The 12,423-nt window shown below is 29.8% G+C and overlaps 1 protein-coding gene across 1 annotated transcript; it reads right to left on the bottom strand.

The window, feature by feature from the left end:
* Nucleotides 1-1,731: 1,731 nt before the first annotated feature.
* LOC123883689 (probable inositol transporter 2) lies at nucleotides 1,732-10,460 on the bottom strand. The gene is made up of 6 exons (XM_045932594.1): nucleotides 10,153-10,460; nucleotides 8,285-8,355; nucleotides 3,720-4,055; nucleotides 3,507-3,614; nucleotides 2,760-3,356; nucleotides 1,732-2,446 (listed from the first exon to the last, which is right to left on the bottom strand). The coding sequence occupies exons 1-6, from the start codon at nucleotides 10,283-10,285 to the stop codon at nucleotides 1,973-1,975; spliced, it is 1,719 nt and encodes a 572-aa protein (XP_045788550.1). The 5' UTR covers nucleotides 10,286-10,460; the 3' UTR covers nucleotides 1,732-1,972.
* Nucleotides 10,461-12,423: the final 1,963 nt, after the last annotated feature.

The following is a 12,423-nucleotide window of genomic DNA, read 5'->3' on the forward strand; positions in this document are numbered from 1 at the left end:
TCACATCTTGGCTGTCTGATGGAAATCAACGGTCTGTAACCATGGTCCTTCCGTACGCGCGCGACACTGGATCCACGTCTATTAATTGTTTAAGAAGGTGGGGCGCGTGTTGTTATTTTTTTTTATGTAAAATTACAGAAATGCCCCTGTTGCTCTATTCTTTCAAAAATTAAAAGAATGGGTATTTTGGTCCAATTGAAAAGGTGCACCTTGCTAACTTAGACCTAACTAGGGTCTAAGTTAGAAAACCCCTATATATATATATATATATGTGCAGAATATACCCACTTTACTAAAACAAACCAACTTGCTCCATTATTGAGATGGATTCGTTGAATAGAGAAAACACAAAATTATAATTGAGTTTCCACAACACAACCATATATATTTTCCCTTCGGAAACATGGTTTCCAAACATACCATACTTTGCATTATTCCATTTTCTGGTTTTTGTTTTGGATAACTATATGATGATGATGCTATACTACTTTGACATGTGATTCAATCTTGTTTGATTGTGATGTACCACTTGATGAGCACCTAATTATTATAGAGCTAGTATACAAAGAATCTTGTTCTATCAATAATGTTATGTTTAGTTTATAAAAGAAAGTTAGAGGAAAGAACAAAAGAGAAATGTGAGAAAAAAAAAGAACTAATAGAAAATAGATTGGTGTTTTACTTTTGTTAGAGAGGAAGTAAGAGGAAAGATAGGTGAAAACTTTTTTTTCTTATTTGATTGTTTCAAAAGTAAGAGAAAGGAAAGTTGTATACTTTTGTTTTTAAACTCAGTATTTGTAGTAACAACCGACTAATTTGAGGCGCTCAATTTTACCGTCCATTTGCAAAAGTCTTATTTTAAGCCAAAGGTTTTTTTTTTTTTTACTCTGTATGGACTACCCATCGAAATTGACACCATATAAAATCAAACTCGAGACCTTGAGATGAGCACATTCCAAGTTTTTAAGCTAACACCACTAGACTAATTCAAGTGGGTTAAGTAGCCAAATGGTTTTTTTTAGTTTGTATGGACTAGACTATCGAAATTGACACCAAACAAAATCATACTTGAGATATTGAGATGAGCACATGAAGCTAACACCATTGGACTAATTCAAGTGGGTTAAGTTGTATCCTTTTTTTTTTGACAAATTAAGTTGTATACTTTTAAAATGGCAAAAACATGCAAAAATTAGATTATGAGAAAAAAATAGGGATAAAATTGGAAAAAGTTCTCAGCATGGAGAGAAAATATTTCGAAGGGAGCAATGATTTTGTATTGAAGAAACAATCAAAAGTAACGAATATCATTGTGCGGTGGAAATATTTAAATTGGATGGTTTGTGTAAATAATATAGTTTATGTCTTAAATTAACCTCTCTAATATGAACTTTGTAACTTTGAAATCTTTAATTAGAGGCCATTGATCCAAATAGTGCAGTGACAAAACAAATTAAAATTGTCTCTTTTGAAGATTTATTTTTATGACTTATGATATCATTCATACTTGTGTATTTTAATTTGTTTTTTGGCATCATCTAGACACAATTGCAGAGACTAATCGCTCGAGTTTTGTGAGACTTAAATGAGCGGCAAACTCTCCCTTAAGAGTTTTAACGTTGCCGCAAGCCCAAGACAAAAAGGGATCGAACCTGGAACCATGCATTGTAACTTTACAACAAAAAAATGATATATTTATAAAGAAAATAAAACACAATTGTCAAATAAAAATTATTTAATAGTTATTGTTATTATTATTTCATAATTGAAGTTGAAGGATATTAAAATCCTCATTTCACAATCCTCTACAGATTTTATGAGAATTTTGAGCAATCCAACTAATTTGAACTAAAATGTTATCACACAATAATAATCCATTATCCAAAAGAAAAACCACATTACTAGTACTACTTAAAAAACTATGAAACTAAACATAAAATAGTCTCAATAATTATTTATCCATGATTGATGATCAATGCTTCTGAGAATCAGAATCTCTCTTCTTCCAAAACTTAATCTGAACAAATCTCTTTTCCAGCATATCCTCGACTTCTTCGATCGGAACACCTTTAGTTTCCGGCACAAAAACAATAACAAAGAGAATTGCAACAATAGCAATAACTCCAAAGATCATGAAAGTCCAAGATGCTCCAATTACTTCAGTCAAAGATAGAAAAGATTGTGAAACAACAAGATTTGAAACCCAAACTGTTGTAGAAGCTATTCCACCACAGACTCCTCTGTATCTTAATGGATAGATTTCAGAGTTAACAACCCATGGAACTGTTCCCATTCCTGGTGAGAAGAAAATGATGTAGAGTCCAAGGCCAACAAGTGCAATCCAACCAAAATTACTTGGACACCCTTTTGTATACCATGATCTATTTTCATTGCCACATTGGTTTTTTGAATAATCATTGTTGATTATACATGCCCCTGGTTGGACCTGCAAATTCAACAACGTTGTTAATTATCTTGTTTACACTAGTATCTCACCCTACATCAGTGGTCGTTGAATTAAGATCAGACATATTTAGTTTAAAAAACATCAAAATATACTTGCTTTATGCATTGTTTGATCTCGACCCAACAGTCACTAATGTGTTGACCATGTGAGTTTGTGACAACAAAATTTACAGAATTCGTCAAATTCAAGGGGTATTTGATAGACGTTTTGCAAATTCAGGGGTTATTTGACATTTCGAAAATTTCATCCAACGTGTGATTACTGGCTATAATCAAATAGAAATGTGAGTTACCTTGTTATGATCAGCACAAAAACCACAAGTAGGTTTATTCGTAGATTGTATACACCTCATACAATTCCATTTCTCATTATTGAGAGCTGCCGTATTGAACTCGGGGCATGTGTTATTACTGAATTGCTTGCTTTCAAAGGGACTAACCATAGGTGAATGAATCTCAGTCTCACGAAAAGTAACGGTTAAAAGAGCCAAAGAGAGAACAACACCAGTCAAACTTATCAATGCAAGTTTTTTCCTACCAGTCTTATCAATGAAATATATGCTTAATATCGAACCGAATGCATTAAGGCCAGAAGTGATTAATGACAGAAGAAGTGCTGTTCTGTTTGATGCAAAACCTGCCAACTGAACTATGGAAGGACTGTAGTACATAACGGTGTTGATACCGACGAATTGTTGGAAAAATGCAAGTCCTACACCAGCATATAAACCTCTTCTAACAGATGTTGTTTTTATAAGCTGCATCATGCTGATTTTTTCTGTATCCTTTAGTTCCATTTCAACTGATTCTTTTAACTGCTGAATTTCGTTGTCATAGTCCTCAACCTCGTATATCTTTTTCAAAATCAGTTTTGCTTGGTCTTCCTTGCCCTGTTACATTATTGACAATGATAAAATGTAACAAAATAAGAACAATACCTAAACAATTATAGACTAAAAAATTTTGATTTGATCTTTTGATCTTGATTGATCTGGATTATGTGATTGCGTAAAATGTGTGATTAAGGATGATGAACTAACCTTGCGGTACAACCAACGAGGTGATTCAGGGAGTGACAACATGAGTACAATTTGTATCAAAGCAGGTAAAGCTGCAACTCCTAACATCCACCTCCAAGTGCCCGGTGCCTGCCATGGTCAAATTATTTTAGAGCATATCATAAAACCGACACTTTAAAAAGAACGGAGTTAAGTAACAAGAGAAAGGCGCGGGCGGCATAGTTAGTTTGTTACCCTAGTAAAGGCCAAGTTGATGAGATAGGAAATGAATTGTCCACCAGTAATGAGAAAACTGTTGAGACTAACAAGTGCACCTCTAACTCTAGTTGGTGAAGCCTCGGAGATGTATAAAGGCGACGCCATAGAAGCCATACCAACGCCAAGACCGACAAACACTCTACCAACAAGAAGAACAGCTGGACCATTAGCTGCAGCCATGATTACTGACCCTATTAAAAAGAGGGTATCGGCTACAATGATCGATACTTTTCGTCCAAATCGATCGTTGATCCATCCTCCAACTGCAGCTCCAATAATTGCCCCAGCTATTGCTGTACTCACAATGGCTTCCTGTTACATTTTTTTCATCAGCAAATTTTGTTTTATGATCCCTAATCAAAATTCAAACCTTGGTTCAACATAAATTTGTATCATACTTTTTGTTATTTTCTTTATAAAAAAGGAGAATTTAACTCAAAAGTCAAAAGTATATTGCATAAAGAAATTTTATTCTTCGGTTGCCTTTATGGATAGGATTGCATCATTTTTAACGTTTACTGCTTGAAATTTTTTGAATTTGGACAAAATCACAATTAGACCGCTTAAATAATAATTCAGTCGGTTGAACTATCTGGTTTGTTTCGGTTTTTAAAATACTGAGATTCCTACCATGCTATGAAGCCCATATATATGACTATATATCGGTACGATAGAGAAAATTTTAAAATTCTTAATATGATACGGTCGGGATATGTTATTTAAATTTAAATTAAATTAAATATATAAATAAATATACTATATAAAAATAATTAAAATCGATAATAAATTAACATTCAAATTACTCAAAATGTTATTTAAATTTAAATTAAATATATATAAATAAATACACTATATAGAAATATTTAAAATCGATAATAAATTAACATTCAAATTACTCAAAATGAGCAACAATTACATATTTATGTTAAGTACTGACCAAAAAGGTCATAACTATTCAAAAAAACACGGTTGATTACTCATAAAGAACATTATACTCTAACATTCACTGCTTAAGAGAAAACATGATTGTATACTTCTCTTATTGTGTCCATTATCAAATAACATTAATTGTCTATACATCTTTGGTACACGTATCGATAAAATACAATTTTAACAAATAATATTAATTGCTTGATACTTTTCTGATATACGTATCGGGACATATCAAACGCGTATTGGATACACGTCGGATACGATACTTGGCCATGAGTATTGAGCTTCATACATACAATGAAATAATAAATTACTTTTTTTTGGTAAAGCATAATGAACTCTTTATGTATCATGCATCATCAATGTTTCAATGGAATATCTACAAAGATGGAAAGAAATAAAATCGAATCTGAATTTGATTACGTACGAATTATTACATTGCAGTACTATACAAAAATTGTTACGTTATTACCTTTTTCAGGAATAAAATTGCTTCTTTTTCATTTGTAGCAGATTTAGTAAATTTATTTTTTCTTTTACCAATATTTATTATATTTTATATTATTTTTCCTTTGAAAAGTTAGGATATTACGTAATTTTTATTTTATCCTTTTAAATGTTTTAATTAAATGTAGTAAGTCCAGATAAAAAATTAAATGTAATAAGGTAATGTAAATAAATTTCTATTATAATTAATTGAATAAACATTTTTATACTTGACCCAAAAAATATAGTAATAAACCTTTATTTATTTAAAATAAAATATCACTTTCCAATAAAATAAAACATAATTATATTTATAATATGAAATTTGTTGCAATATTGTGAAGATTATAGTTTGTAGTACAAGGGAAATATTTTTACCAAACAAAAATAATAATAGTAATTTTTTATCAAATAGTAATCTAGTAAAAAATATCATGAATAAATAAAGTATTTGAAACTCGAAACCCACAAAAGAAAAGTTACAATTGAAAAAAGTTGTCTACCAATACATGTTTCATGTGTTTCAATCAAATAAACTTATAAATAAGTCCTTTTACAAATATAATACTCCGTCCCTATTACATTGCAGGAATATACTTTATTCGTTCCTAATTATAATTATAAGATCATGTTTGATAAAAATGTACTATTCATTTATCTTGTTTTGACCGTATTTTTTTAATAATATATAAATGTAAATATTAACATATAAAATCTTGTTCAATTTATTTTGATGAGTATTTTTAAAATATTAAATTTTTATAATTTTTATGAATAGACAATTAAAAATATCAGTGATAAAAATTGTGCATTGACATACATTTAGTAGTCAAACAGAGTCTTATAATCAAATTTATTTATAATAAATAGGATATGTGGTTTTCAACTTTTCATTGTTAGTTGGTGTTTGTTCAGTCTTGAACTGATTTGTTGGGCACCAACTTTTGTTGGCCCAATTGAACATTTGTTCAAAAAAAGACATAATTAGGGGAGTGTCCTGTTCAAGAATTTTTATGGTTTTTTAGTTATGTGGATCCATAAGCATGTGCTTCTCGTGCATCTTTTTCATTACTTTTCACAATTATAAAATAAAATATAAAAATTCAAAGTTTACGAGAAAAATATAATGCTTAAAAGAAGAAAATTTTTATTTTTCATTTATAAAAAAAAATTATACTAAAGAGACAATTTCATTTCTCACCACATCTATAGTTTTCACTATTTGACTATTATTAGATTTATATGGTTTTACTTTTAGTGCATATTTACACTCTGAATTCATCGTGTTGGTAAAAAATACCCAATAAAGTAATTCGAGTGTGAAAGTGTTGAAAATGGACATTTTTTCAATTTCATTTTTCACTTTTTCAATTTCATTAAAATAGAAAGAATTTGTTTGGTCTATGTAAAATAAGATTTTGTTTAAAATATATTAGTAATAAACATAAAGATTATCCAGTATATTAAATGAATCTTATCCGTTAAATCCGGATCGAGTAATCTAAAAAAGTACACCTATATGTCTAATACAAACAAACAAATAGTAAATCCAAGGATATCAAAAACCGGACCATGAATCGGAGTGAAAGCGATTCAGTTAGGTGCAAAAACGGACAGCAAGCCAACCGGAAAAAACCCTTCGGATCGGTTACGAACCGGTTCCAATCGGTGAACCGGCCGGACCGTTCAACGGTTCAGCAGTTTTAATTTTATTTTTTTGAAAATCTGAAACACCAACGGCATCGTTTGCAGGTAAACTGGTCCGTCTGAATTTTATTTTTTAAACCGGGAATACAAATCGTTTTTGTCTGTTTTTATTTTTTTATAAGAATTTTAATTTAACATCTCAAAAAATGCAAGAAAAGCAGAAACACGAGAAAGTGAAACCGAAATTAGATTAGGAGGAACAGAACAATTTTTTTTTTAGATTAAGTTGTTATGGTTGTTCAGTATTGAAATAAATAATAGAGGACAATTTATTTAGTTTGTTTTCATAGATGCAACAGAAGTAAGGGAAAAAGATATCAGATGGAGAAGGAGAAAAATAATAAAATCATGATGCTTATATCGAGAGATGACGTGATAGATGAAAATAAAAAAGACGGGGAAGAAGAATGGAAGCAGAGAGTGAGAAAGAGACATACTGTATAGATGAAAATATTAGAAAAGGAGGTAGCCGCAATATTTTGTGTTATAGAGTTTTTTTTTTTTATGAGTTGGGATTTATAAAAGAAGAAGCCCATAGTGATTTTTTATTTATTTAGAATATTAGCAACTATTTTTTTTCCTTTTTGAGTAATTGTTTATATAATTTTATTTATATATTAATTAAAATATATATTTAATTAAAAACGTTCCGACCCGGTTGAACCTCGGTCCGACCAATTAAACCTTGAACTGGTAAGCTCACCGATTCGATGTCCGGTTCTGATTACCTTGAGTAAACTATGTATCCAACAAAAAAAATAATACTAATAGTTTACCTATGTCTAAAACAAAACAAACAAATGAATAATAAAATTCCGTTGGTTTATTTTCTAAGCTGTTTGCTAGTTTTTTTTGTTTAATAAGCAAGTTTGAATTTTGAGTATACAACATATACTCAATCCTTACATTTCCAAAAATCACATTTAGATGTTATGAAGATAAACTTAAAGATCATTACACCAATCAACAAAATCATAGAAAATATTATCTTCTATTTGTTCCGACATAAATGACTTATCTGTAAAAAAAAAAAAAATATGGAGAGGATCCTCTCCATTTTATATCCTCTGCCATGGAGTATTTGAATTTTTTTAAAGCTATAATACTAGAGAAAATAGATGGAGAGGATTCCAACACGGTTTTGAGAGAGAGATATTTGTGATTTTCAGTTAAAATTGTGGACATTTTTCAACAATACATAAATTCAAAGAAATTTGTGACACAGAAAACTACATATATTTTTTGTTTTTTTGTGGATCACATTCATGGCTGTGAAGCAGAGAACATTTAAGGGCATTTAAGTCCATTAAATTAAAAGGTTGAAAATCACAGGAAAATGGATTTATTTGAAGAAAAGTCATGATTTATCTATGATCTCAATCTCAATTCTAAAGTAAAGAGAGTTAAGAATTTACCTGAAGCCATGTCTTTCTATCTACTGATTTGAAGTCATCTTTAATATACAAAAGAGCTCCAGATATCACTCCTGCACATACCCCACCGATTATCAACCTCAATATTTATTTTCCTCGAACAATATATTTTCCTCTTTTTTTCTTAATATTTTTTTTTTTTAGTTATAGAAGAATAAAATAATATAATCCAATCAAATAATAATAGCATTTATTGTACCAAAAAAATAAGTAATAATAGCATTTATGTACCGAGTATAATAATGAGAGACCATGTAAATCCTATACCATTGTTTGATATTAATTGTATATATAATAATACTCCCTTTACTTTAGTAAAATCCCTATAAATTTTGTAAAAAAAAAAAACCTATAGATTACTACTCTGCAGATGTAGTTAATTTTCTTGAATTAATATAAAAAAATATGAATAAATATACTAAATTGCCCTTTATAAATAAAGGGCATTTTTTTCCTTGGAGTACACATTTTGGAAAGTAAAATAAAATAAATGTTTAAAGATAAATAGTATAATTAAATAAGGGTATATTAGGAATAACAATATTAATTAGTTAAAAGTAATTAATTCTCGCTTATAATAGTGACCATATTTTTTTTTTTAAAATTGTTTATAAATTTGAAGTGTTTTTTGCTTATAAAGTTATAATAATAGCATTGTTTGATATTAATTGACTATTTGCACAATTTAATTTTTTTTATTATAAATAAAAATAAATATTATTATATAAGATGTTGTTGGATTCATCTTGATGAATATTTTTAAGATATCAAAGTTTTTATAATTTTTACTATTATATAATTTTAAATATTAATCGTCTCATATGCGTATGCGTGACGCAGTCAACACCTCACTCATTTTGGAACATAAGGAGTACTAGTTTTTCCTTTAATGCTTTTTATTATTCCCTTTTGTCCTTTTATAAGAAACTCATTTCTTAGTTTAATTAAATAATTGATGTATCTAGTCTAGATTATAATATAGATCAAATACATCTATTGTTCAATGAATTTAAAAAGTTGATTATATATGGAAAAAGGATAGGAGGTATTAATAGTTTGCAGGTTCATAAATGAATTCTTATTATATAATCAATACCAAATCATGCTAGAATAAACTATAGAAAATTATTAAAAAATAAATATAGTTTTTTTTTTTTCTATAAAAAACATGTTTGACCACAAATGAAAAAAAAAAACTATAATAACATGAATAAATGTTTAAAATTGAGTTACAAAGTACAGTAAAAAAAATATTGAGTTACAAAGGATCGAATTTTAGACCTCATTTCGCGGTAACAAAATGGATTGTTTTCGGGTATATCAATATTCAGGCTTCGGTTCATGTTTCGCCGACCAATTCCTCCTTATTTTACATCTTTGTTGAAATTTTTTTTAGTACATATATCACTAAATCTCACTCAACACATGACCAAACCTAATAACTTAGGTCAATTTTTTTTTTTTAAAAAAAAAAATTCATATCTAAGTAAGTATTGAACTCTTTTACCTTTGACTCAACTTTAAATCACATTTGCATGTATTATGATCAAATTTTTTGATAACATGAAAATATTCAATTTTTCATTTTGTTTTGAAAAAGCCAAAAACAAGAATTCAATAAAACTATTTGCAGTCAAGAACATTTTTTTTTTTTAAAATAAAATAAATTAAATCAATTATAAATGATACAGAAAACTGAAAAGAGTTCAAGGGTATTTGTATCATATAATACTTATTATTAAAAAACAAAAGGAAAAAGAAATGATGTATTAGATCATAAGAAAAGAGTTATGAAGAAACAGAGGATTAGAAAGAAAAAAGAAGAAGAAAGAAATAGAAAAAGTAATTACCAGTATCATAACCGAAGAGAAGGCCACCAATTCCGGCTGAAAAAGCGAGACGAAGAACATAAGGATTTTTCCAGGATAAAGACAAACACTCTCTGAAAGCAGACATATCTGCTTCTGGTACACCTCCTTCCATGGTGTGTCTTTGTTTTTTTCTCTTCCTAAGAACAACTCACACTACTACTACTACTCAACCCAGTTTGATTTAGTTTTGTTTGGTTTGGTTTGTGTTGTTTTGTTTAGTGTTGTTGTGTTTTGGAGAAATTAGGCTCTCAGGTTTGGCTATATTTATAGATGGAGAAACGTGAAGATGACCATTTTGGACCTTTTGTGTAAAAAAAATAATAATGGACTTAAAAAATAAAATTTATTATTATTAATATTAAATTTAAATAATTGCTATAAAAATCTCCCCCCAATTACTGATTCATTTTTCAATCAGTCAAACAATATCTCGTACAGTTATTTTTATTTTATGATATGGTTGACTGGTTTGGACTTTTATTATTAATTTTTTTTTATTGAACAAAAGTTTTTTTATTTGACAAAAAGTAATTTGAGTTTTTTTTTCTTGGAATCTTTCATTTTGTTTGGTTCGGACTGCTGACTTCAACCCTTACACAGTGCGCCACAAAATATTGTTCGAAATTGCAGAGGCTCTAGACATTCCTTTGGCACTTAATGAGGCAACAATGAAGGGAACTTTCAGTCATATTGCTAGAGTTTTTATCGAAGTGGATCTAAATTTTGATCTACGCGAAAGAATCCTTGTTGAAAAACATGATTTTGATTTTTTGTGGATGTTGAGTATGAAAAACTACCTATTTTCTGTAACTCATGTCAGATTATTGGTCATTCTGTTCAGAACTGCAGGTATCAGACTCCTAAAGCTACCGCAAGTTCAACAACTGTGAGCAAACCCAAAGTGCAAGCTATTGCTAAGCCTACTACTGCATATGTTGAGAAGCCGCTTGCTGTAACGACCCAATTTTTAATTTATTCATTTTAGTGTGTTTAAAATATTTTATTGACGTGACATTTTAAATAAATTAGTAACTTTAGTTATTTATCGAACACTTTAGTTATTAAGCGAGTAGTGAGAGTTAATGTGAGTTGGGTCAAGTTATTGGGCTTAAGACCCAATGGGTCTTGCTTCATGGTGAGGGGGCGCCATATGGCCTAGGGGAAGAGAGAAACATTTCATTTTTCTCATGTTCTTTGGGAAGTTAGAGAGAAGGAAGAGAAGAGGAGCTAGGGCATAGAGAACAGAAGGGATTCAAGAGCAATCTTCGAGTTTTTCTTTGAATTCAGGTATGAGAGTAGGTTTCATAATCGTGGGTGACTCGGGGAAGGGGAGAATTTCGATTTCTCCTACCTGAACTTCCTCCACCCCATTTTCGTTTTAGTTTGAATGGATTTTCTTAATGGAAATCGACTCTAAGGTTCATAACATGTTTATTATGCTTTCAACATGATATATGGACGAATTTAATGAGTAAAAACGAATTTGTGGATGTTTTGACTCAAGAACTTTATGTTTATGAGTTTAGATCTAAATATGTCAAAAACTATGAAATAAGTGATTACTTGTGCTGATAAGTTGCTTTTAAGTATTTTTTAGCATGTATAATCATAATCTATGCTTGGTATGTTTTCTGGAAGTCAAATAAGTGATTTTGGGTCGAAATAAGTGATTTTTAGTGTAAAATCGCGTTTTGACAGCTTTTTGGACTGGCTCCTGCGCCATGCGCAGCTTTCTGTCAGCAGTCCTGCGCCATGCGCAGCCCACCTGCGCCATGCGCAATTCTGTGGTCGTTCTGCAAGATTATTTTCTGGCGCAACAGTCAACAGACTGAAAAGTCAACGGTTGACCTTAGGGTTGACTTTTTGACAGCTTTTGCACCCGGAACTTATTTTACCCAGTTTTTCGCGTAGATTCCGATTCCGGAGTTTGTTTTATGAGATAATGCATGATTAATACAATTAGCTTATATTTTTGGTATTGTGTTAAAATGCAAGTGAATACATTGTATGTAATAAACGATGTATGTTGATGGTATGATTAATTGTGTTCTTATGCAATTATTGTTGATGTGGTATGATGATTATGAATGAAGTATATTAAGATAGAGGTATCTTAATAAAGACGTAAGTTGAATTATGTTCACTTAATAAATGACGAGCAAAATGCTAAATTGTGTGAGTGTGAATTCATAAATTATATACATGCATTCGTGAATTGTTGTTGTATATTGGATATTCCAATAAAGACGG

This window comes from Trifolium pratense, linkage group LG5 (assembly GCF_020283565.1).
Source record: "Trifolium pratense cultivar HEN17-A07 linkage group LG5, ARS_RC_1.1, whole genome shotgun sequence".
Lineage (NCBI taxonomy): Eukaryota > Viridiplantae > Streptophyta > Magnoliopsida > Fabales > Fabaceae > Trifolium > Trifolium pratense.

What these genes read in the sequence shown, in the direction of transcription:
- LOC123883689 (XM_045932594.1), bottom strand. Translation starts at nt 10,285, where the DNA reads ATGGAAGGAGGTGTACCAGAAGCAGATATGTCTGCTTTCAGAGAGTGT. An exon ending in TCTCTTCGGTTATGATACTG is followed by an intron (nt 8,356 to 10,152) that starts GTAATTACTTTT and finishes GGGTATGTGCAG; the next exon opens with GAGTGATATCTGGAGCTCTT. An exon ending in CTCGTTGGTTGTACCGCAAG is followed by an intron (nt 3,357 to 3,506) that starts GTTAGTTCATCA and finishes ATAATGTAACAG; the next exon opens with GGCAAGGAAGACCAAGCAAA.